This window comes from Brachypodium distachyon, chromosome 4 (assembly GCF_000005505.3).
Source record: "Brachypodium distachyon strain Bd21 chromosome 4, Brachypodium_distachyon_v3.0, whole genome shotgun sequence".
Lineage (NCBI taxonomy): Eukaryota > Viridiplantae > Streptophyta > Magnoliopsida > Poales > Poaceae > Brachypodium > Brachypodium distachyon.
In genome coordinates this window covers 31,933,716-31,959,449 of record NC_016134.3, presented here as the reverse complement: position 1 = coordinate 31,959,449, position 25,734 = coordinate 31,933,716, and the positions used below count along the sequence as shown (strand labels likewise).

The 25,734-nt window shown below is 44.0% G+C and overlaps 4 protein-coding genes across 6 annotated transcripts; 1 reads left to right on the top strand and 3 right to left on the bottom strand.

Moving 5' to 3' along the window:
- Positions 1-11,249: 11,249 nt before the first annotated feature.
- On the top strand, positions 11,250-12,986 carry LOC100825966 (30S ribosomal protein 2, chloroplastic). Its single transcript, XM_003577869.4, has 4 exons — positions 11,250-11,642; positions 11,744-11,845; positions 11,958-12,254; positions 12,686-12,986. Exons 1-4 carry the CDS (start codon positions 11,346-11,348, stop codon positions 12,722-12,724), a joined length of 735 nt encoding a protein of 244 aa, XP_003577917.1. The 5' UTR covers positions 11,250-11,345; the 3' UTR covers positions 12,725-12,986.
- Positions 12,987-13,400: 414 nt separating this feature from the next.
- LOC100825653 (rhodanese-like domain-containing protein 9, chloroplastic) lies at positions 13,401-15,856 on the bottom strand. The gene is made up of 7 exons (XM_003577868.4): positions 15,696-15,856; positions 15,355-15,611; positions 15,107-15,257; positions 14,317-14,402; positions 13,995-14,099; positions 13,778-13,904; positions 13,401-13,609 (listed from the first exon to the last, which is right to left on the bottom strand). The coding sequence occupies exons 1-6, from the start codon at positions 15,737-15,739 to the stop codon at positions 13,831-13,833; spliced, it is 717 nt and encodes a 238-aa protein (XP_003577916.1). The 5' UTR covers positions 15,740-15,856; the 3' UTR covers positions 13,401-13,609; positions 13,778-13,830.
- A 253-nt stretch (positions 15,857-16,109) lies between these two features.
- Positions 16,110-19,811, bottom strand: LOC100826278 (outer envelope pore protein 16-3, chloroplastic/mitochondrial). Of its 3 annotated transcripts, none has more exons than XM_010239697.3 (3): positions 19,653-19,811; positions 17,538-17,881; positions 16,110-16,550 (listed from the first exon to the last, which is right to left on the bottom strand). In XM_010239697.3, the coding sequence occupies exons 2-3, from the start codon at positions 17,860-17,862 to the stop codon at positions 16,441-16,443; spliced, it is 435 nt and encodes a 144-aa protein (XP_010237999.1). In that variant the 5' UTR covers positions 17,863-17,881; positions 19,653-19,811; the 3' UTR covers positions 16,110-16,440. The 3 variants fall into 3 exon arrangements, with proteins under 3 accessions (XP_010237999.1, XP_003577919.1, XP_024318959.1); XM_003577871.4 differs by having other exon boundaries at positions 16,110-16,547; XM_024463191.1 differs by lacking the exon at positions 19,653-19,811 and adding an exon at positions 19,357-19,600.
- Positions 19,812-21,383: 1,572 nt separating this feature from the next.
- LOC100844104 (GDSL esterase/lipase At2g42990) lies at positions 21,384-23,043 on the bottom strand. Its single transcript, XM_003576329.4, has 3 exons — positions 22,568-23,043; positions 21,983-22,472; positions 21,384-21,842 (listed from the first exon to the last, which is right to left on the bottom strand). Exons 1-3 carry the CDS (start codon positions 22,952-22,954, stop codon positions 21,646-21,648), a joined length of 1,074 nt encoding a protein of 357 aa, XP_003576377.1. The 5' UTR covers positions 22,955-23,043; the 3' UTR covers positions 21,384-21,645.
- Positions 23,044-25,734: the final 2,691 nt, after the last annotated feature.

Genomic DNA, 25,734 nt, shown 5'->3' with positions numbered 1-25,734 from the left:
CGGTGCCGCGTCAGGGCTTTATACCAAGGCCCATGGGCTAGCCCGGCACGGCCTGATTAAAGGCGGCCCGTGAAGCCCTGCAGCCTGGCACGGCAAGCGGCGAAAGGAATCGCATGCAGGGGAGGAGGAGGTATGCGGGGAGGCATCGCCGCTGTCGGGCTCGGTCCGCAGAGGTGGCCGTCGCAAGTGCGGGGTGGGGAGGCCGTCGGCGTCGCACGAGGGATTTGGATTTCGGTTTTGAAAAAAATTCGCCCCTAATCGAAATGGGCGAATTTCGGATTTTTCAGAAAAACTCGGACGAAATGTGCAAATCAAAATTTGAAATTTAAACTTAGTTTTGCAGATCAATATTCTGCCATCAAGGAAAAATCTAGGGTGTGTTTGGTTGTCCTCACGGCCATAGCTCGCATCGCAGCAGGGGTGCAACAGCGGGGCTGCAGGCTCTGACGATGCAATCTCGAGTTGCAGCCCATTGTTTGGCTGTTGAAGCTCAGCCGATGGTGCACCGGTCGAGGGCGACCGGCACCGGGCAGGGGAGGAGAGTCCTCGGCATGAAAGGGAGGACCGGTGAAAGGGCATTTCTCTCCTAAGTGGTTTTGATGGTGATGACAACGTGTTTTGTTATCTAATCTTGTGCTAAGCATTTTAGGGTTTATAAAAAACTCGACACAAGATGAATTGTGAACCCTCAAAAAGGAAAGAAGCGTAGTGGTGTTTAGCGGCTTTTTCGGTATATGAGTCGTAGGACATCCGTACTATTAAGAGGGATCCACAAGGGAAAGTAACGGGTGAATCAATTTCCCGTACACATCTACACCAAATTGCACCCACTAAAAAGTCTACCAAAAAAGGTGTGAGAAGAAAACATTTTTCTGAGTGTGTTTCTGGCATCTCAGGTTTCCAGGCGGCGAAAGTTCCGGGTGAACTTCCGCCCGAACCTCCGGGTGCTCTCTGTTAGTCTCAGGGGAATATGCAGAACTTCCGGTGAATATTCGGAACTTCTGGTCAGCCGGAAGTTCCGGCTATTTAGCGGAAGTTCCGGCCTACCCCGACCTGTGCGTAACGGCTCGATTTTTGTGAACCCACTTATATACCCCTTCGTCCCTCGTCGAGCCATTTGACCGAGCAAGCAGCCAAGAACACCTAACCTCACCTCAAGAATACCTCAAGCTTAAATCTCGAAGATCTCCCTCCCTAGCCACTCATAACTCTTGATTCTTTGAGGATTGGAGGAGAAGATCTTGTTCTAGGGTTTCACCAAGTCAAAAGTTGATTCCCCTTGTTTTCTTTGTGGATTTCGTTTCTCTTGTGTTGTTGGGAACCCTAGACGGAAACGGTCACCTCGAGCTCTCCCTTAGTGTGTGAGGAGCTCGGGCTTGGATTGGAAGTCTCCAATTGAATTGTGGAGTTTGCCCCGGTCAAGTTTGTAAGGGTTCGCCGTTCGCCCTCAAAGAAGCCATTAGTGGAACTCACCTCACATTTGTGGTGTTGTGAGAGATCATCCCACCTTTGTGGTGTGATGAGTTGGAGAATAGAGTGAGCTTTCATGGCGTCTCTACCTTTGTGGTAGAGCGCTCCTCCAAACGGAGACGTACACCGATCCCAATAGGTGGAACTCCGGTGAAATATTCGTCTCCACGTGTGGTATCATTTCCCCCTTACATTCTTACTATCTATTGTTGCTTCGGCTATTGCATTTCATTTTAGGATTGCATTCACTTTAGAGAATCTAGTAAATACTACGATTAAGTGTTGTATCTTTCAAGAAAAGAAAAGAAAAACTAAAATTTGTTAGTCTCCTATTCACCCCACTCTCTAGTCGACCATACCGATCTTTCAATTGGTATCAGAGCCTCGTCTCTTAATTAGGGCTTTACCGCTCTTAAGAGTATGGCCGGCGATGATGGGGAACCCACCGTGAAACCCCAAGAAAACGAGGCGATAGATGATAATGCTCCACTAACTTTTAAATCCATCAAATTGCTTTTGGATAGCATGCAAAAAGTGATTCTAAATAGTGTGGACAAAAAGATTAGTGAGCACCTACCTAACAAAGCCTCTTCTTCTTCTTCTACCAAGTCTTTCCATGCCAAGCCACCAAGTGCGGTGGATTTGACTAAGAAAGATTCGGATGCCGAAGCCCGTAACAAGGCTAAGGCTATAAAAGAAAGTGCCTCTAAATCCCAAGGTAGAAGTGGGTATGGGTTGTATAGTGAGGTGGCTCCACCACCTCAATATAATCATCGCCACCATAATTTGCCACCTATGTACAACCAAGGTGATCCCCCCATGCTAACCTCCACTAACTACGTTGATTGGTTTCATTCCATGAGGACTCACTTCAAGAGCACATCAACGGAGTTGTGGAGAATTGTTGAAGAAGGTTATTTTGTTCATGAGCCAAAGAACTTGTCACCAAGAGAGTATGTGGACAATCAACTCAATGAGCATGCTATTGGAATACTCCTAAAGGCTCTACCCTTGTAGTATAGAACATTTGTCCGTGGTGTTGATTCCGCTAGAGACGCTTGGAAGCTCATTGGTGACTACTTTGACAACAATGAGAGTGTTAAGAAGTCAAAGTTTGAGGTGGTCATCAACGAATGCAAAAATTTCTTCATGAAGGATGGAGAGGTTCCGGATGAGCTATATAGGAGAGTCATCACTCTTGGAGCCAAGATGAAGGACCATGGAAATCGTGACATGAATGATGAATGGCTGAAGCGTCTATTCATAGAAGCCATCTCTCCACACCGAGAGGTTCATGCCGCAATGATTAGGCAAAGAACGGACTACTATAGCTTGACTCCAAGTCAAGTAATGGGAGAGTTTGTGGCTATGGATATTCTCAAGAAGACCTCCGAGGATAAGCTCATACGCGCCAAGTTTCTCTCACAAAGCTCAAACCTTGCATTGAAGGCCAACGTGACTTCCACCCCAACTCCAAGTGAAGCACCCCAACAAGAAGAAGTTGAGGTCATGGAAGAAGATTGCAACTATGAGTTCAATGATCACATGGCTCTTGCGGCTCAAGCTTTTTGGAAAAACAAGAAGTTTGTCAAGTCCAACTCCTTCAACCCCAACTAGTACAACAAGGGAGCTTCAAGCTCCAAGCCCAAAGGTCAAAAATCTCGTAAATGTTATAACTGTGGTAATAATGATCATTTCGTTGCAAATTGTATGTATGAGAGGAGGGAGGAGAATGGTGGTCGTCTCATCCTTAAAGGGAAGACCAAGCCCTCCTTCAACAAGAAGCCAACGAAGAAGAGGCAACCAAGAATGCTTCTTGTTCAAGAAGAATATACTTCGGGTGACGAAAATGATGATGAGGAAGAGTCCACGGAGAGGGAGAACATTGCCATTGCTCTTTCACTTTCATCTCTCTTCGACTCCCCCAATGAGAACAAGAACAAATCACCCAAGTGCCTAATGGCCAAGACCTCTTCGGTAATCCCTCCTCCCACCAAGCATGTCGTTCCTAAGAGTTTATCTCTATTTGATTGTGTGGAGGAGACTAGTGTTGTTAAGCACAACATGAATGAGTTCGACATTTTCATGGCAAGCTTGGAAGGTGAGACCAAAAGAGGTTTGAGGACCTATTGGAAAAATAGGTGAAGCTGAAGCTATTATTGAAGAACATGATGAGCTCATGGATGAAAAGATAAGACTTGAATGCGTTGCCGCTCATGAGATTGTGGAGCTTAATGAAGCTTTTGAAGAAAAACAAGCAAATAGGGAAGCAATTGAGGAGTCACTTTCTAAGGAACTTGCTAAAGTTAAAGATTCCTATGATAATGCTATTTTCCTTTCTAATGAGTACTTGGGTAGGATTTGTGAAGTTGAGAATGGTCATAAGAACCTCCTTAAGGACTTTGACAAACTTGGAAATGATCACAAGTCCCTGACATGTGAGTACAAGTCTCTTAAAGAGTCTTGTGATCATCTTCTATATTCTCTTGTTAAGGAATTAATTTCTAATGATAAAGATGCTTCAACTAACTCTTGTTGTAAGCATACATATATGATTGAGGAGAATGGTAGGATGAAGGCTCAATTTGAAAAGGGCCTAACCACTTGCTTCCAAGGAGAGAAGAACCTCCATGATCTTTTGAATGATCATAGAAAGCTTTTGGATTGGAGGGAATTGGGTACAACCCCAATGAGAAGAGCAACAACAACAAGAAGGCCAAGGCACCTCCCACACTAATGCTTATTTTGTGAAGGAAGAGGAGGCGGCCAAGGAGAAGCCAAAGAACAAGAAGAGTGGCAAGGCCACCTATGATAATAGTGCCGGGGATTTCAATCCCTCATATGTTCTTTGTCATGCTAATGATGGGCATGTTTAAGCCAAATTTGTTGGTTCTCCTTATGAATATGTTCATTGGTCTATTTGGGTCCTAAGACCCTTGTTGCTAAAGCGAAAGGACCCATTAAAAAATGGGTACCTAAAACCAAAGCTTAAACTTGTAGGACGTTGCTTCCGGTGGATCTTCATGCATAGTGGATAGTGGATGCACTAATCATATGACCGGAGCAAAGAATTGCTTGTGGACGCCAAATGAATACATCAAGGTCCAAGCAAGTTACATTTGGAGATTCTTCACATTCAACGGTGTTGAGACTAGGCAAGGTTGTCATCTCTCTGGATACATCCATTGAGAATGTCATGCTTGTTGAGTTCTTTTTATACAATTTACTTTCGGTACTTCAACTTGCACATATGGATTTTTATTCCTTCTTTGGCACAACTACTGTGACCCTTTTGTGGAGCAAGACTCTTAAAGTAGCCTTTGTTGGATACGTGGAAAATGGTCTCTATGTGGTAGATTTCAGTAAAAAATCCACTAGAGAAAAGCATGTCTAATGGCTAAAGTTGATGTGGGTTGGCTATGGCGTCGCCGTTTAGCCCATGTCAATATGAGATCTTTGCAAAGTCTTCTCAAAGGTGAGTATCAAAATTTATCTCAAGAAACTATGGAACGTCGGGCCATGAAGATTGCCTCACGACTTCAACGTCAAGAACATACCTTGGACAATGTCCTAGGAAGTGTGAGGAAAGGTGTACCTACTCATAGACAATTAGCTAACTTTTGTGAACATCATGTTTTTTTCTCTTGTGTTGAGCCCCAAAAGGTACAAGAAGCACTCGAGGATCCGGATTGGCTTAATGCCATGCATGAAGAGTTGAATAATTTTAAGCACAATAGAGTATGGTCATTGGTAGAAAGACTAAAAAATTGCAAGAATGTCATTGGCACCAAATGGATATTCAATAACAAGCAAGATGCACTTGGAGAGGTGACAAGGAACAAGACAAGATTGTTGGCTCAAGGTTTCTCCCAAGTCGAGTGTATTGATTACGGTGAAACTTTCGCTCCCGTTGCTCGCCTTGAGTCTATTCGTATCTTACTTGCATATGCATCGCATCATAACATTACTTTGCAACAAATGGATGTGAAAAGTGAATTTCTTAATGGTCCACTGAATGAGTTGGTATATGTCAAACAACCACCGGGGTTTGAGGACCCTCAATTTCCTAACCACGTGTACAAACTTGATAAAGCCCTTTATGGCCTCAAACAAGCACCTCGAACTTGGTATGAGCACCTAAAGGAGCTACTAGTGGATCGTGGCTTTGAAATTGGGGTTATTGACCCCCACTCTTTTTACAAAGATGGTTGGTGGTGATTTGTTTATATGCCAACTATATGTTGATGACATCATATTTGGTTCTACTAATGGTGTGTTCAATGATCAATTTGCTAAGCTAATGACCGAAAAGTTTGAAATGTCTATGATGGGTAAATTGGAGTTCTTCCTTGGATTTGAAATCAAGCAATGGAGAGGAGGAATCTTTATTAATCAAGCCAAATACACCCAAGACATGTTAAAGAGATTCAAGATGCATGATGCCAAGAGTGCCAAGACCCCAATGCCTACATCAAGCCCTCTTGATCTCGATCCCAATGGTAAAGATGTGGATCAAAAGGTATATCGTTCTATGATTGGTTCTTTGCTTTACCTTCGTGCATCTAGACCGGATATTATGTTAAGTGTGGGTATTTGTGCAAGATATCAATCCGCACCAAAAGAAAGCCACTTAGTGGCGGTCAAAAGAATCTTTAGATATTTGGTTCATATCCCAAACTTTGGCTTATGGTATCCTAAAGGATCAAGTTTCAATCTCATGAGATATTCGGATTCGGATTGGGCGGGAGACAAAGTGGATAGGAAGTCAACTTCCGGGATGTGCCAATTTCTTGGTAGATCTTTGGTGAGTTGGTCTTCTAAGAAGCAAAATTGTGTGTCTCTCTCCACGACGGAAGCTGAGTATATAACCGCCGCAAGTTGTTGTGCACAATTTTATGGATGAGGCAAACACTGTTGGACTATGGAATCCCTTGTGAAAGTGTGACTCTTTTATGTGACAACGAGAGTGCAATCAAGATAGCCCACAACCCCGTACAACATAGCAAGACGAAGCATATTGAGATTCGTCATCATTTCATTCGAGAGCACGTGGCCCGTGGTGATATTGATCTCTCTTATGTTGCCACCGGTATGCAACTAGCGGATATTTTCACGAAGCCACTTGATGAAGCAAGATTTATGGAGTTAAGGCATGAACTAAATATCCTAAATTCTAGTGTTGTGGTTTGATAAACTTGCACCCGTACCCACGGTTAACATTTGTCTAGTTTGGATGTGCGCATAAATGTAGGGGGAGCATAACTCAATTCATGGACAAATGCTACTCTTACTATGCTAACATTAATTTCATACATTGAGCTTAATGTGAGTTTTAAGTCTTGAGCCCAAGAATCTATATTCGCGGTGTCAAGGTCATACATACTCAAATATGGTGGCTTAGGCCACCGCCCTCACTTTTGTGAGGTTGGTTCTTTTAATTCATTGCAAATCCTTTTATAGTCAAATATGACATATTATGTATCTATGGAAATGCACTCATATTTGGTATTTTGACTTTGCTTCTTGCAAATTGAGTGTATAATGCCATAATATAATTCCAACTTTGTGTGATCTAACCCAAGCCCACCTATGACATCTTGCAACGCATGTATAGAAAAACCATTGCTTGCAAGACGGGTAACTCAAATAAGATACATGGTTTTGGTGTCAATCTTATGTTGGAAACACATAGGAGGAAGAATGGAGATACACCGTTGGATGTGATGGACTACTTGTGGCATGAACTGTATTTTGCTATTCTCCATAGGAGAGTGCCTCCCTATGCCCCGTACATCATGAAGCTCATTCTTGCCAAGGCACCTCTCATGCATGATGTAGCGTTTGTGGTTCACCCCTCCAAGCAGCTGAAGAAGAAGAAGAGACACCTTCCACCGCCTCCGAACAACTTTCAAGCCCCGGTTGAGATTGAGGAGGATGAGGATATTCCTTCAAATTTGGGTTTGGGACCCTCCTCTCACACTAGTGGTTCTAGCAAGGAAGGTGGTTGGAAGGGCATGCTAAGAAAGATTTTTTGCATGCAACAATCTAATGAGAGGAAGTCGTACAAGGTTGAGCAAATTAATCATCGCATTCTTCGTCGTCAAGAGCGCATTATGAACAACATGGGCTTGCCTAGCTCTCCTGTGTCCGATGTTGAGAACTTTGAGAGTTGGAGGAGCATCCATGGAGATTGGAACCGCAATGATGGTCATCTTCCCTCTCCGATGCATGGTGATGAAGAAGATGATGATGATGATGAAGATGAAGTGCCTACTGCCGAGGGTAGTGAAGAAGAGGATGAGGAAGAAAACACTGATGATGATTTCTCCGAGTGATTTGTGTGTTTCTCTCTTGGGACGATTCTTCCCTTTTTGGTGTCTTGATGCCAAAGGGGGAGAGTGTAGTTGTGAGGGAGAGTTTAGGGCCTCGAGGATTTGCATGGTTTAGTCACAAGCTCGTTCTTATTCATGGAGTTTTTATGTGCTTGTGCTACTTATCTAGTCTGTTGAACTTTTTAAATTCATGGTTTGTGTGACTTGATAACTTTGTGTGATGTAATAGCTAGCTTTAATCTTTGTGTGATGGATTATTTGTTCTAGATATGACTTTAATGCTTATCTCAAGTCTTACTAATCTTGTGTGGAGATGTGATGTTTTTGTGCCCTTAGATATGTGCTCCATCACAAGATCTCATTGCAAAAGTTATATGTTCAATTGGTTTGACTTATCTAATCCTTTATGCTTCTTGAAAACATTGCTCGATATCTTGTGGATAAATCACTGTAGGTTTTCATTCAAAATTGTTATGCCTTATGGAGGTATGATCTATATCTTCTTTATGAATGAATCCTACATATCCTTGTAGAGTTTTTAGTGAAATACCTTTAATCCTTTGCAAATGAGTTATTGGTTTATAAAATGTAGGTGGAGTGTTGATCCTAGTGTATGTGCATTTTACATGTCAAGCAAATCAAATTAGTGCATACACCTAGGGGGAGCCCGTCTATATTTTATATTCCATGCATCTAGTCTTAATTGATTATTCTTTATGTAAATTTTTGTGTTGTCATCATTCACTAAAAAGGAGGAGATTGAAAGGGCATTTTTCTCCTAAGTGGTTTTGGTGATGATGACAACGTGTTTTGTTATCTAATGTTGTGCTAAGCATTTCAGGGTTTATAAAGAACTCGACACAAGTTGAATTGTGGACCCTCAAAAAGGAAAGAAGCGTAGTGGCGTTTAGCGGCTTTTTTGGTTAATTTGAGTCGTAGGACATCCGTACTATTAAGAGGGATCCACAAGGGAAGGTAACGGGTGAATCAATTTCACGTACACATCTACACCAAATTGCACCCACTAAAAAGCCTACCCAAAAAGGTGTGAGAAGAAAACATTTTTCTGAGTGCGTTTCTGGAATCTCAGGTTTCCAGGCGGGTGAACTTCCGCCCGAACCTCCGGGTGCTCTCTGTTAGTCCCGGGAGAATATGCGGAACTTCCGCCGGAAGTTCCGACCATTCAGCGGAAGTTCCGGCCTACCCCGATCTGTGCCTAACGGTTCGATTTTTGGGAACCCACTTATATACCCCTTCGTCCCCATCGAGCCATTTGACCGAGCAAGCAGCCAAGAACACCTCAACTCACCTCAAAAACACCTCAAGCTTAAATCTCTCGAAGATCTCCATCCCTAGCCACTCATAACTCTTGATTCTTTGAAAATTGGAGGAGAAGATCTTGTTCTAGGGTTTCACCAAGTCAAAAGTTGATTCTCCTTATTTTCTTTGTGGATTTCGTTTCTCTTGGGTTGGTGGGAACCCTAAACGGAAGCGGTCACCTCGAGCTCTCTCTTGGTGTGTGAGGAGCTCGGGGCTTGGATTGGAATTCTCCAATTGAGTTATGGAGTTTGCCTCGGTCAAGTTTGTAAGGGTTCGGTGTTCGTCCTCAAAGAAGTCATTAGTGGAACTCACCTCACCTTTGTGGTGTTGTGAGAGATCATCTCACCTTTATGGTGTGGTGAGAATAGAGTGAGCCTTCATGGCGTCTCTACCTTTGTGGTAGAGCACTTATTCAAACGGAGACGTAGACCGGTGGAACTCCGGTGAAATGTTTGTCTCCAGGTGTGGTATCATTTCCCCCTTACATTCTTACTATCTATTGTTGGTTCGGCTATTACTTCGGCTATTGCATTTCATTATACGGTTACATTCACTTTAAAAAATTTAGTAAAACCTAAGATTAAGTGTTGTATCTTTCGAGAAAAGAAAAAAAAAAGCTAAAATTTGTTGGTCTCGTATTCAACCTGCCGTAGTCGACCGTATCGACCCGCCGGAGGGATTAGGACAGAAGCGCGCCCAAATTTGAAGAGGAGCATGGCCACCGGAGGAATTAGGGAGAGGAGTGCAGCCGGCGGCAGGATTTGGGGTCGTGCTCGGATGGCGGGGGCCCGGATTTGGGATAGGAGCGGCCGCCGGCGGGATTGGGACAGGAGCGGCGGACGATGGCGGAGGAGGCCGTGCGCGGGCGGAGGACGGAGGCGATTCCTCGGTAGAGATACAGAGGAGCGAGAGAGCCTGCACCGAAAAAACGCCCGTATCCGCGTGCAGGCTGAGAAGCCCGTTTTTGCAGCTCGTGTGCAAGGCCCAGGTGCGAGCAGGGATCCAAACGAAACGTTTTTTGCAGTTCGGCTGCGGGCCAGGACCCATGCGACCCAGCAAACACGCCCATAGGAAACGTTACTTAGGCAGTGGTTAATGGCCCACTACCATTTCACGAGGTAACGTGTTTGAGTTTCGCACTACGCAAATTGTAGTTTTTTGAGTCAGTGACAAAATACATTGAATATGAAGATACTACCACTAGATTTGAACCTCGGACCTGATGGATGGAAGACAGGACCACGTGAACGCTGAGCTACAAAGCTTATATCCATATTATTGTAGCTTTTATACCTATTTACAGACAACAAATTCAAATTGGGCTGATTTTTTTTGCCCGAATTACACATATTTTGGGTCTAAACAAAATGGCCGAATTTCGGCCGAAAACCAAAACCCAGCGCACAACACCTGCAGGGGAGAGAGGTGTGGAATGGGAGAGAGAGAGGTGAGTTAGCCAGCCATCACACGCCCCCGCCGGCCTTCCTCCCGCCGCTAGCCGCCATTGGTCGACTGGTCTCCGGAGAGAGAAGAAGTTTGGGAGCAGCCGGATCGGGAATAAGAGAGAGGGGGAAGGAGAAATACGGGAAAGATAAGAGGACGGGGGAAAGAAAAAAATATGGATTTTTTGAAGCCGCATAGTTTTTTTTTTGAGAATCTGAAACCGTCATGGTTATAAGTGCTTTTCAGGCCCAAGGGCTTTTTTAAGGACTAACGGGCTTATCGGGCCGGGCCAGCTCGATCCGTGCCTCTTGCCACGCCTAGGCCGAGAGGTTGCCACCGGCCCGGCACCTCTAAAGTCGGGCTTTACCGAGCCGCGTCCGGGCCAGACCCGGTTAACTCTTGCCGGCCCGAACTGGCCCGATGGCCATCCGTAGTTCGGGGTATGTTTGGGTTACGCCGATTCATGTTTTACCAAAAAATGCTATGAAAAAATACACACAAAAGTAAGAAAAAGTTGGTTAGCTAAACACGCGGACGAAAAAAACGGGATTATGCCAATCCACCGAACGGAGCCTTAGCGTGGGCAATTTTGATGATTGCGTTTAAAAAAAGTCAAGAAACAAAAATTAAAAATCCTTTTTTTTTGTTGAGAGAAGAAAACCAGTCCATTTTGCCATGAGCAGCGGGCCAGCAGCAGTGGAGAGGTTTCGTTTTATCTGCAAGCACCGGAATCCGGATAACGTTCTTCCTCCGCTTCGCTCCCCCCTTCCTGCAGCTCCAATGGCGACCACCGTTTCCTCTCTAGTAGCCCCTCACTCCCTCCACCGCCGCTGCTTCCGGATCCCCGCTTCCGCCTCCGCCTCCACCCGCCTCTCATTCCGCGCCGCGCCGCCGGCCGTCGCGGCGGCGCGGGCGGGGCGCCGGGCGGCGGTGCGCGTGCTTGCCTCCTCAGCGGTGTTGGAGGCGCCCGAGGAGCTGGCGACGCGGAAGCTCTACGTGGGGAACATCCCCAGGACGGTCACCAACGACGAGCTCCGCGCCATGTTCGCCGACCACGGCACCGTCCTGCGGGCTGACGTAATTAACGCAACAATGCAATGTTGATGCTGCTCTGAACTTGACGACTCTTGCTGTATGTCTAGATAATTTATCTCACCTTAATTAATTGTTGTGTGAAGGTTATGTATGACAAGTACAGTGGTCGGAGCCGGCGCTTCGGGTTTGTCACCATGAGCTCGGTGGAGGAGGCCAATGCTGCCATTGAGAGCCTGAATGAGACTGTAAGCTCCAAACTAATGTTCGCATCCTGTCATTTTGAAGTCCTCGCTCGGGGGAATTCTTATGAGCGCAGTAGATGCATGAATGATCTATGTTTGTGCTTGTCTGTACCAGGAGGTTGGAGGTCGAAAAATTAAAGTGAATGTGACAGAGAGCTTCCTACCAAACATTGATCCATCTGCACCTGAACCGGAACCTGCGTTTGTTGACAGCCAGTACAAGGTTTATGTTGGCAATCTTGCAAAGACAGTGACGACTGAAGTGCTCAAGAACTTCTTCTCTGAAAAGGGGGAGGTCCTCAGTGCAACGGTATCACGAATTCCGGGAACACCAAAGTCAAAGGGATATGGTTTTGTGACTTTCTCTTCGGAGGAAGAAGTCGAAGCTGCGGTTTCTACTTTCAATAACACGGTCAGATTCTTTTGGCTGGAACTCAAGACCTATGTCAATTTTCTTTTGCTGCCAGCATTTATCTGTTCAGACAAACTAGAATAAAATGCAGAATCAAATCATATTTCTTAATGTCCTGGACCTCCTGGTCAATTTTATTACTTTAGTATTTCGTCATATTAATGATCACAATTAAGTTTGCTGTTCAATAAGTTTATCCCGCAGTTTTCCAAGCGAAAATGTTGTACACAGCTCCCCAGTTAACCTTTTTTGAGACACCAAAGAAACTTTTTTTACATTTAGTACATCATCCATACATGTGCGGCTCTCTTGAATTACCAGACATGAACTCTTTTTTTTTTCTCGATGGCACCTTCAAAAGATTTTGTATGACCTGCAATCTAAAACATTTTGCAATTTATTTATTATTTTGCAACTGAATATGATTTCAGGAATTGGAAGGACAACCCATCCGTGTGAATAGAGCATAGGAATCTCACATCTGGCAGATATTTCGTGCTGGAGGCAAAGGGAATGTCTTGGCGAACACCTTGTAGATGGAGGGGAACTTTGAGATTAGATTTTATAACGAAGTTTAAAAGGCCTTCGATGTGTTTTCACTCTGGCACTAAACATTGTTTTGTGTAATAGCAGCATATGGAAAGATTTTGATTGCGAAACTCCTGGCACGTTGTTTACCATCATGTCTAAACGACTGCACAAAGGCAGCATGGTTTTTCACTTGGTTGTTAATTCTTCTTTTCGTTTAAATCAAATTGTGTGCTTGCCAGCAATACTGTTTTGTTGGTTTATTTTGGACACCACTGAACACCTCTTGTCGCGACAAAAGTAGAGCGGGGAATTTTTATGTGGTGTACTTGGCTATGGCGGCTTGATGGCACCGCAGAGGTGAGAACACACTCTCAGTCTACTGACAAATGGCCATGCTATATACTCCACAGCTGCATTGGAGAAGAGTATTTTATCATCTTGAAACCACGTGAACACATTTTTGTTTTGTACTCTCTCCGATCCTAAATTCTTGCCGTTGTTTTAGTTCAATTTGCACTAAGACAGCGACAAGAATTTATAATCGGAGGGAGCAGTTTGTAATTAAAAAGAATATGTTCTGGATGGAAGCATGGCAAGATGGATAAAAAAAATCAGTGAGAAATCCTGGGCCATTAATCTGCACGCGCCTGATATTTCCTTGAAATAGCACAAAATCGATGGATCCAACATACAACGGAAACAGGAGAGGGTGCATTGGAGAAAAAAAATTAAGCCAAAATACAATTGGAATATTCAGAAATTCCCTACATAGAGCCTAACTTCCTTTTCAGTCTGAAGATATCCCACCTACTGATAAACTTAACCTGCAGCAAAAATGAAACAGACAGCACGCAAACAAAATCAGTGTGCACGCAAACAACATCTGGCTTACTTGCTGCATACAAGGAATTATGTTTGTGGCATTGAGTTAAGGAATTCACTAGCATCAATTCCTAAGAAATTTCATCATGAAATGATGAAGAACTCCATACCTGACAATGAAAATATGAACCCCCAAGAGCATTGAAAAGAGCACCAATTATGCTCACAATTTAATGCCCGCCAACTCGAAGAGCTTCTCAGCCTGATCCGGGAACACTGTTATGAACAGCAACAAGCCTGCATATATATGAATAACATGATGATCATGAGTTGAAGCACCCATAATTATTTATTAATTCTGAGATAGCAAAGTTGAGACAGTCTTACTTATCAAGATTGTCCCAAGAACTATGGAGATCTTCCCCTGGATGGTCACAAGCCCGGCCTTCCCTGCGTTCTGCAGCTCGGTTTTGCCGACAGACTCGAATGTTCCTGTGAAAGATGATGACATGTTCCCTCAGAAACTGGAAGCATTGGAAAATTCTTTTCATCAGCAAATTAAAAGTTGTTGTTTTTTTCTGTAAAAGTAGAAGAGATGAATGGAATTATATTTTCTTTAGGTGAACTTAATTTATGCCATGCAGAGGTCAAAACAACAAAATACAGTTTAAGCATATACAAAATGAATGGAAGTATATAGTAGTGGTACCTGGTTTAAGTGTCTGAAGACCTGAGGTGATGCAGGCCAGGTTCTGAAAGCCTTCTCTCTCCAATGCATCTGCAGCTGCTGTGGACCTTGAGCAAAGATGAAGAGGAAAAGAAAATGGCAGATAATTAAGCTGCTGGCTGGCACTCTAACTAGTACATTTTGTTGTGGACATTACTTACTAGAAAAGGAGAGGTTAATTAATAGAGTAAAATGCACCACTAGTACATGAAACCACTGGTACATGAACTCGGCAAAAATGAACATTTTAGTTCACGAATTCGGAAAACGCACACTTAAACCCCTAAACTGGGACTACTGTGTCATTTTAGTCCAAAAACAGTTCGGCCAGGCTTAAACACGCCATGTGGCCACCACGTCGGCCAGGACTGCGGGCTGCTACTCGATTTTCTTAGGATTTTTTTTTTGCAAAATCACCATGCCATGAGCCGCCCGCGAGAGGCAAGGCGGCCGCGCCCAGACAAAGATCCTGGGGCCTGAGAACCACGTCGTTGCCGCAGCCGCCTCGCCTAAGGTTGCTATCAAGTCCACAACGCTCAATTTTGACGAGATGATGCCGGTGAAGTGGTCGCCGAAGCCGACATGGCGGCCACTTAGCGTGTTTAAGCCTCGCCGGACTGTTTTTGGACTAAAATGACACAGTAGTCCCAGTTTCTGGGTTTAAGTGTGCGTTTTTTGAGTTCGTGGACTAAAATGTTTATTTTTGCCGAGTTCATGGACCAGTGGTGTATTTTACTCTAATTAATATATACACTTACTAGAGTAGTATTACCTGAGGCCTTCCTGGCAGACGAGCAGCAACTTGGCGTTTGGCGAGAACTTGTCCTTGACCATCTTGGTGAAGTCCTTGTTGAGCTTGGTGAAGGATAGGCCATAGAAGAGGCCCGCGAAGTTGTTGTGCGCCTGGCGCTTGATGATCGTCCCTGACATCATGAAGAAGAAGAAGAAGAAGTTGAGGGGATGAGGCAGGGCCAGGGTGTGCGTAATAATAAAAAAGATACTGTAAGAGGAGGCACGGACCAATGTCGTTGTCGTCGTTCTCGATGAAGAGCGGGACGTGGGCGGAGGCCTTGACGTGCGCCCGCTCGTACTGCCGCCGGTCCCGGACGTCCAGCACCGTGTACCCTTCCTCCGCCACCAGCCGCTTCGCCTCGTCGCCGTCCACGAAGCTCACCTCCGCACGGGCCGCCACTGCCGAGGCAGCGCCGGACCTCCTTAGCCACAGGCTCCTCCCCGCGGCCCCGCCCTGCCTCAGCCTTACGGCTATCCAAGAACCTCTGAACACACACGGAATTTCTGCTCACGACAGGAGAAAGCTAGCTTAGACTGACACAGAAAGACAATAATCATTCATTGCATACCTTGGGGGAGAGAAGAAGGCTGTGGATAGACCAAGAACCGCCATTTTGCCTTCTTGATTTTTCTTCTTCCCTTTTTCAGTTCTCTCCAGGAAGAAAATGGAATGGATTTGCTGCAAGAGCGAGCGAGAGAGAGGGAATCCGGGGGTCGAATGGGCTCCTGCCACGTAGGATCCACGGTAGAGAGGGGGACAAGTTTGAGGGCCCATGAGCCCATGGCATAAGGAGTTGTTTGATGCTGATTCCTCCTGGATTTTTTCTTCTTCTATCTCCACACTAATTTCAACCATATTGTCATGCATTCAAAATTAAAAAAGAGAGAATAGATTGCGAAGGTAAACATTTTTCAAACAAACAACATGACAGAGGAAGAGCCATCAACAGGAGGACCTCAAGCCACAACGGCACTGCTCAAAGTAAACATCTACCAACTTCCAGCACATAACTGGAGAACAAGATTCTATTCAACCAAGAGCTTTGAGTTTGGCACATTTGGGACAACATCATAGAATTCACAGTTTGCGATAACTAAAACCACGGATGAAGTGCCTTGCAAGCATGTGGTGTTTAGATCAGGACCAACCACCACATACTAGTACTTACTGTATCCCTTACTACCCCTCTACTATGAACAAAGAGACCAGTACCCCAATGGTTTTGCAGATACTGCTAGCATGCCTGGAATACAAAAGGTGGAACCGCTTTGAATCAAGTTTTGTAGATACAGCTCTTCAGGATAATAGCTTGCCTAGTGCCCTTTTTCTTCTTCCTTGGTAGTTTTCATTCCAGTCGCATCCAGCAATACAGAAGTCAGAGCAAGCGCAGACCCTGATAGAATGGCTGTTGGGACTCTCCCTACTGTGCATAACAAGATACAGTTGTTAGACTTGACAGTAAGTAAACTGCAATTGAAGAATGAGCATCACACACACTATATGACCATCAAACTGGAAGATAATAAGAAAAATATGTTGGAAACGGATCCTTCTTCCCCAGATATATAACATGTACGAAGAAGGAAAACGTCAAAGTGCAACCATGTGAAATCTAACAGTAAAGTAACCCTAATATTACATATCACGTATCGTATTTTTTTTACAAAGAAGATGCTCACATCATAAATTTGCTACTCCTAACTTGTGAAGATACTCCTGTGAACCTGCAAAATTTTCTTTTCCCCCTTGTATTTTTCAAGCTACACTGATAAATGTGCAGAACAATTACAAACTAGTTCTAATGTGACCTTTCCAGTAAGACATTTTCTTATCATGTCTCATTTCCATACTTTGACAACATGTTTTGTTAATAAGGAAATATATAATAGAAGGAAATGCATGTTTTGCTAATAAAGCAAGAAAGGCGCTCAAATTCAAGCGAAACAATGAATTGAACTCGACCCTCCAAACTGAGCTAAACTCTAAGCCTTACTAAACTCAGCCTACAGATTTTGACCATTACAGCCACCAAAGAAAACAGCAGGAATATGTGAGAACAAATTAAGATCGTAAATATAGAACCAACAACAGTTCACATGAATATGACCACCGGCAAATTAGTGAAGACTGGAACCAAAGTACCAATCACAGTTGCCATAAACTATGACCAACTGTAAGAAATAATAAAGATCAATTAATAATATGGAAGGAATTCTTGTTCATAATGTTGATTCTACAATGCAACATAATAAGAACATTCAGTTAGATTGTAAGTACAGTATTAGTCTGGACTTTATGGGTGCATTTATGGTACAACTCATAATACCGATTATGAAAAAGGTAGACAGGGTGTTAATATAACCGAGGTACAGTATTAATTTCAGGCCGGGCATAACTACTAGAATATTACCTCTAAAACCCATAGTTGCACCAGCAGTAAAACCAGCTACAGCTCCATTCACAAAGTCCTTCTTCATCCTGTAGTTTTCAAGAGCCTGCTCGACGCCTACATATGTAGCTCCAAGAACTGCTAAGCTTGCTGCGTAAGTTCCACACACCTTGCCCGTTCTGATCAGCTCAGGATACTTGACATTACTGGCAACCTGAGGTCCATCGTGCAGCATAGAAACCAGTGCACCCCAAACACTGCCAGCAGCTAAACCAATGCCTGCAGCCTTGCTCGTCTTCAAGACAAGTTCCTCATCTACCAAATCTCTCAAACTGGAACCCTCCATGTTCCTTGGAAATCAGAAACTGATTAAAACAAAATGCAGCAGAACTGTGAGAAATCAGGGTAGTTTAGTGAATGAAATTTACAATACTCGAACAACCAAGAAATGCATTAATTAAGTTGATTAAGAACAAGGTTAACAAAATTATGGCAGCAACAAACCATACTCATCTACTATTCAACAACATTAAACTACCATGTTTATATTTGGCTTCAAAAGCATTATACATTGAACTTGTGAAAAAACTGAAATGCTATAGGAAAAAGAGGTCGAGAACATGGAAACAGTCAAACAGCTCTCAAGTTATCATAAGACAGACAAAATTTTAGAACCTAATTAGCAGGAGGAGTTGACAGCATTCATACTATGTGTGTGCAACACACATTGACCAGAAACTGACACCTTCCAGTACACAGAACATGACAATCTCAACTTCTCAGTAGTAATGATTCACAGGTACAATTCTGAAAAGCCCATAATCATTCAATTTGGGCATGCTCTTTTCCTTCCCTGAACCTGGATGAATGAGCGTACGACTTTCATTATTTCATCCTCAGCAAACCCCCAATATCCAGAATGACCCTTAGTAAAGCATCAATTTCTACTAGTATCAGTATCATTCACGTTTACAGATGCATTGAAACTACAGGCTAATGTTTCTTCATCAACATTATCTGACATTGACAATAATATCTCTAGTACACAAAATTATACTCCATAGTACTCCCTCCGTATGACTTTGTACTAAATCTGCGACAAGTAATTCCGGCCGGAGGGAGAAGCATTGTTCTTAATTCTGCTAAACTTAGGATTGGTAGTTTGAGAAAATTGACTCGCCATTAGAAGTTTGAAGTGAAATGAAAACTCTACATGGTACCAGATCATGCTCCTGCACATTAAAAAAAGTGCAGTAACAACAAACCAGAAATATCATTCGATTTTATCAGAATTAGTTCATATCAAACAGGAAGAACAATTTGATGCCCACAAATGCAATAGACATTCACAAAAATACAATATCCACTGTATGTGATTACATATTGGTAATCTGACTGAGAAACTGAGCCTATTAATTGTATCAATACCATCAACATGGAAATAATGCATAAGGCTATCAAAATTTCAAAAGCGACAGAGCAAATTAAGTGCATGAAACAGGCAAGACATTGCATAACAAATGGATGATCCAAGTATACCATGTATTTTTATTTTTTTTGCGGGGAAGTATACCATGTATGTTAAAAGCGTAAGAGGAAATTATACCATACACAAAAGTCAACTGAGCACAAAAGCATGGAGAATCCAAGTTTGGAACTAAAAAGTATCGTAAGTCGTTCATCGTCAAACTCATCGCTGGTATATCCCGATTAACGCAGGGGTATAAAATATTTTGTGTATGGTCGAAGCCCAATAAATATTTTCCATACTGCAAAAGAAGGAAGCATGGATTCATAGATTCGAACAGGTTCCAGTACGCTAACGAAAGCTCCCACTTACCCTAATGTACTCCTTATCCTGCAGCAAGTCGCCTAAAATAGCCCGAAACTAAGAACAAGAACAACACGAGCATTTACACATTCAAATCAATCGCAGTCGAAGGCTGCTTCATCGCTATCCCGCGTATCTCCAAGAATCCCAAGCTTTTGGACCAACGCCGATGAAACCGTCACCAAATTGGGGGCGAAAGAACGGACCAATAAAGCCGCTAGCAGCGATAGCGCAATCAAAATCTCGGGATCGATCAAGAAGGACTAGCGTACGCGCGGGCGTGGAACAGATAGGGTAGCACCAACCTCTTTGCCTTCTCTCCCGTGTTTCTTCCGGGTTCCTTTCGGTTCTCCTCCGGGTTCTTCTTCTCGTCGTTGCGGAAGTTTGGAGGTGGGAGGTGGGAGCTCTTGAAGGGGCCCCGGTCCCTCCGTGCGGCGAGACAGCTTGCGCCGCAAGAAGATTAGCGTGCCCTTTTTTAGCCTATCTAATTCCTTACAGATTTATTTATTTTATGTTTTCCTGATTATTTCAGAAAATTGCCATTGCGTTATTAGTTTGACGGGATTTTTGCTAAATTTTGGTATAAACTGGGTGAATTCAGCACAAACTACACGCAAAATGTTTAAATAAAAATAAAATCACATGGTAGAGAAGTGATATTTTATAAAACATGCAAATTTTCATTCTCAAGTCCAAACGAAACTATAATTGGAAAGAATTTAAAAGAGAAAAACAAATGAACCGTACTAAACTCCGAAGAATTGCTCATTGGTGATAGAGCCACCACGAAAGCCCGCGAGGCCCACAAGGACCGCAGCGGCGAGGCTTTTTTCTACACCGATGGCGTTGCAGCGTGGCGACGATAAGGGATAGGGTTGTGGTAGATCTGGTTGCTCCTCGGGCGGCCAACCGTGTTGAGAAGTTTGCGGCTTTGGCATGCTGACCTGGCTGTTCCGATGGAGGCGATGGCGATAGGGAACACGGGCGGCCCTGATTCTACAGCAGCTGCTGGCTGTGGTCGTGAGGACGACGCGGCGGCCGGATCTTGATATGGTGTTGGCCTTCACATCCGTGTCGCTTCTGAGGACTGTGGTGGTGTGGAACGCAACCTTCTTGGACCGCGGAGCTTCTAAGGCTGGTGGCAGTATGGGACCCCCCCTCTATCTCTGATCAGGTTCGATCCATCTCGGTAGGTGATACACGAGGCCTCTCATTCGAAGTCGTCTTCCTAATCTGTAGTTGGTGTCATCCGGATGACGTCTCTTTGATCCCACATGAGGTCGATCAAAGGTGGTGCAGGGCCGGAAGCAGGGCGGTATGGGACGTCTACTGCTTCCAGCACCTCATCCAGCGGTATTCGGCTAGCGATATGTCGTCAACCAGTAGAGGAATCGATGGCAGTGATGGCTAGGACGACATGTATACGCATACTCCGGCAGAAACAGAAGCTCTATGAGGAGGCAAAGTTGACGTGCTTGCTTTGTGGCCTTGCTGAAGGTGATGACTCAAAGTTCGGCTTTGGGGATGAAAATCCCAAGATTGACTTACAATTGGACTCGTCATCGTCGGTGCACGTGTGACAAGTTCTTCCCAAATGTTTGCCTAGGAGTTGTTTACTTCTTCTTTTTTATTTGAGTCACTTATAAGATTTTCCTAGATTGGTGGAATCACTTTCGCGAAGCAGATGACCTCGAGCTTTTTTTCCGGTCGACTTGTTCTACATTTGTGCCTGACGTTGCTTGACTTTTTTCTATCATAGGCCTGGATCTCAAAAAAGACAAAATTATGGCGTAATCTCTGATTGTATGGCCACCAAAATTGACAAACTAAACAGTACTCGCTCATTACATAAAGATTGGCGCGGCTTACATCTTAAGAGGTGAGATTGAGTGCCCTTCGATCACTTGTAAGGTTTGTCCCAGATTGGTGGAGTCACTGTCGCGAGGCAGAAGACCTCGGGTTTTTTTCTTTCTTTTTCGGACTTGTTCGACATTTGTGCCTGGCGTTGCTTGACATTTTTATCATAGGCCTAGATCTCAAAAAAGACAAAATTATGGCTTAATCTCTGATTATATGGCCACCAAAATTGACAAACTAAACAAGTACTCCAGTACTGTACTCCGTACATCTTAAGAGGTGAGATCCAATGCCCTTCATTTTCTTGTAGCACATGAATCTCAAGAGGCAACTGCTAGAATTAAAATCACCCCTGGAACTGAGAACACGATTAATTTCTGCGTTTGTCAAATTTCTCAAAGACCACTGTCTTTGTTGAATTCAGAGACAGATTTATGTCGATCAGTGAAATAAGTGCGACGTTGTTGCATTTACGATCGCGCCGGCTATGATCTTGTACGTCCTTTCTGATGGATGGACGGCATCGAAGAAGACGTAGTTATCGGCATTGCCGCACGTCAACGCGCTGTCCAAGCTGCATAGCACCCCTGTCTCCACATACCCAGTGCCACAACATCCTCGCACTGAATTCTCAAAGCCTGCAGCAGGTGGATCCATCAAAATTCAAAATAGACCAAGTCAAATGCTGCATAATTAAGGGATCGATCGATTATTAATCTCGACAACACATATTATTGAGCGTGAGTAATGCATTAAGATTATGTAGCAGTCCACTGACCGTACTCCCATGGCTTGGCAATGATAGCTGAGAGCAGAGTGTACTGGTCGACATACACGAGCCGCGCCCCTGCCAGCTCCCAGTTGAGCTTGGCAACAAGCCTGACGAGCCTGCCATTGAAGCTCATGGCCACCATGTTGTGCATCTCGTTGCAGTCCCCGGGCCTGCGGAGGTTCACTGCCCTCTCCAACGGCAGGCACCCCAGCGGCGGCAGCCCGACGAGCTTCACCGCGCGACCGCCGAGCTTGTGCACGGCGCGCACGGCGGCCTCGGCGGCGGCGACGAGATACGCCTGGTACTCTGGCAAGGAGAACCTGTAGCCCCTGACGGGGAAGACGAGATAGTTCTGCAGGAAGTCGCTGCTGCCGATGCTGAAGACGTAGAGCGCGTGGCTTATGATGTGCCGCGCGGCCGCCTCGCCTTTGGCACGTTTCAGCTTCTCCGTGTACTCCCTGAAGTGGTCTATCTGCTGGCTCAAGGTCATTGCTGACTGCAATTAATGCACCCAATAATCAAAATTAGACGGCAGATAATTGAACTCGAAATAAATAAATTGATTTGCGGGAGTTAATTAATTAGGAGTACCATGATTTGCGAGGTTATATTATCCAGGCCTGCGCCAGCGGAGGCGAAGCTGACGCCTGAGGCGAGATGGTGGATGGTGTGGGCCGGGTCTAGGTAGGCCGGCAGGGATGGCGAAAGGCCCAGGGCATCGGAGACAAAGTCGGCGGAGAGGCGGCCGTTGGAGAACCGGCCGGTGGCCACCCCTCCGGCGTAGTCCCGCCCGTAAGGCGGGTAGTTGCCCCGGGCCACGGTCTGGATGAAGTTGTTGTTGCCGGTGTCCACGGTGGAATCGCCGAATGCAAATACCGCCGGCGCGGGGACCTTGTCTCGAGCAGCAGCAAAAGCATTGGCCGGAATAATGGCGTAGGCATGGGCGAGGACGGAGACTAACAGGGTGGAGATTAGCATGGCGTTGCGAGTCTAAATCCAAGAAAGGAGGACTGCACTGCATGGGTTTTTCAGGTTGCGTGCCTTCTTGCCGTGGTGTGTGTTAATCTCTGCTTGAAATTTATAGATAGAGATCTCGCATGCAGCAGCAGCAGCAGCAGCTAAGCATGGCAAACGATGAGCCGCGCTTCTTGTTCATCCATCTCTGAGGCGGTCGGTACATAGCTTCTCGACCCAATTTGGTGTGTCTACAATACTGCTGCTTAATTAGATTTAGTTCCCCACATTAATCAACCGCCATCAAGCCAGCCTAACCACTCGATCGTTCCATGCATGCATGCGCGCAGCGCCAGCTGGTGATTAATTTAATTTAATTTAATTGCCTGATGTTCAGCAGCATGCATACAATGTGTGTTTTGTAAGAGGAAATCATTAGTTAGACATTTATACATAGACCGCATATATATTTATATACATATAAAGACTAATATACAGAGAAAAGGGAATTTAAACCTAATTCTAATCTACTACCTTAGTTCACTTCTCATATTTTACGGCTGAACGGGCGATCCATTTGTAATGTTTTAATTTGGAAGTAGAATACTGAATGCAGTAAACTGAAAAAAAATGAAACAGTGAACATGCTTATAATTCTTCAAAAGAAATATTTGAGATAAGGAGAGATCCAATAAAGCCAAAGAGTTGCACACTGGAATTTACATAAGCAAGTAGGATATTGTTGGGGTCACCACATAACCAAGTACCACTACCTCCGGTCTAAATTGAATTTTGCTTTATAAATGTATTGTCCCTCAAAATTGGAACATTATATATTTGATTGTGTTAATATATTCAAAGATCAAGCTTGGTGACTTTGAATGCCCATCTCAAAAGATATTAAGCAGCTTCACGATATTTGGACCACCACAGAGATTCTGAAGTCTTTTGATCTGCATAAGCATGAGAACCATAAATAAAATCTTAGAGAACATATGACTATTCAAAGCAAGATGAATATACAGTGTTTCTATCTATCCAGCAACAGTTGATGTCGAGGACCCTTCCTAGGGATGACTCCGTCCATGTCTTCTTTCTCTGGCTTCAACGCGGTATTTACAGCATTGCAGATGACGGAATTTAGGCGCATCCTCAGCTGCGCGTCGTCGATGAGCAGATCCGTTAGCATCTTTGTTGTCTCTTCGTCGGTGATGTTTGCATTTTTGCATCTTTTTTTTAACAAGACGTATTCTATTGGCTGATGTTGCTGAGACTATGCAAGCTTGAGAGCAACTGTGCAACTATGCAAACCCCTCGAATCCAAAGTCCTTGAGAGTAACTATGCAAGCTTTTGCATCTCTTGATGGATAGCTCGAAGCTGAGACTGTGCAAGTCCCAGACGTACAGGTCAATTGCCCTCGAGACAAGTCAGACAACAAGGGGACATCCCTTCTTGAAGTCCTTGCTACAAAGGAGTTCCAAGAAGAAAATAAAAACATATGAGTCACCAAAACTGAGATTTGATCCATCAGGTAGCTATACACGTGCTCAAAATCGTGCAAAGGCACACAACTGTAATGGGTAACAACACAAGAGCTGAGAACAGACAGAATTATTTTTTTGAGGAAAGAACAGATAGAATTATATCATGAAAGAAAATGGAAACGGAGAAAATCAAGATTTGTGGAGCAGTAAGAAAAAGGTGTGGCATTGCATGCTTAGTGAAATGGAGCCCAGTTAAGGTTTCATCTCTGCCAGATGTCCGTGGAAGATAGAATTGACATAAGAATAATTTACGAAATTTTAACCTGAGAGAAGTCCTAGCAGGCTATCTGAAGCAACTGACATACATGCAAAATAGCTGCAGTCTTAGGAAAAATTAAAGAAAATAGATCTTTATAAGTATTAGGACCAATTTATTTGAGCAAACAATTATTGCATAAACATGGCAATTGGCAAGCAAAATGATCTTAAGGATGACAGGTACTGACCTGGATTCCATATGCAATAATTTTAACAAGAGTTACAGATAAATTATAATTCCCTAGTTGAAATTTTTTTCATAATAAAGAAAGGATATTACCATCAATTTTTGACTTTCATTTGACAGAAGATTCACTTCAGCTTGGATTTTGATTCCGGAAAGTATGGTCTACAATATGGAAACTTGTGTTAGACAATCAATCTATTTTGTTATCATTTCTAAAGAAAATCAACCCTGCTTTTGATGACTACAGGTACCATATACGTATGTATTTCGTATAACTGTGCTCATTCTTGTTCTAAAAAAGTAAGGAACTGTAATGAAACATGTTTTTCAGTAGGTGCAGAGCTATCACCAAGTAGCAAGAGATGACAAGTTATAATCAAGATGGTTGATGTAGCTGCCTGCATGATAACTACGTGATGGTCAAGTGCTCCACGAGGTAACTTCATCTGAGCCGGAAAGTGGCAGTTCTTCTGAAGTTGGATATCACGAAAGCCTTTGATTCGCTTCATTGGGCGTTCCTAATCGATGTCCTTCAGAAACTTGGCTTTGGTGGCAAATAGATTGAGTGGATTAGTGCGATTCTTTCTATGGCATCTACCAAGGTGCTCATGAATGGATTCCCGGGCAGATGCATCTCCCATCATAGAGTCCTTCAGCAAGGGGATCCACTGTCCCCCATGCTCTTCGTCTTGGCAATGGACGTGCTAAATTATCTTCTGGATTGTTCTACAGAGGCTGGAGTGTTGGAAGATTGTGGTCTGCGGCGGCGCACTTCGATTTTCGCAGATGATGTGCTGGCGACATTCATTCTGCC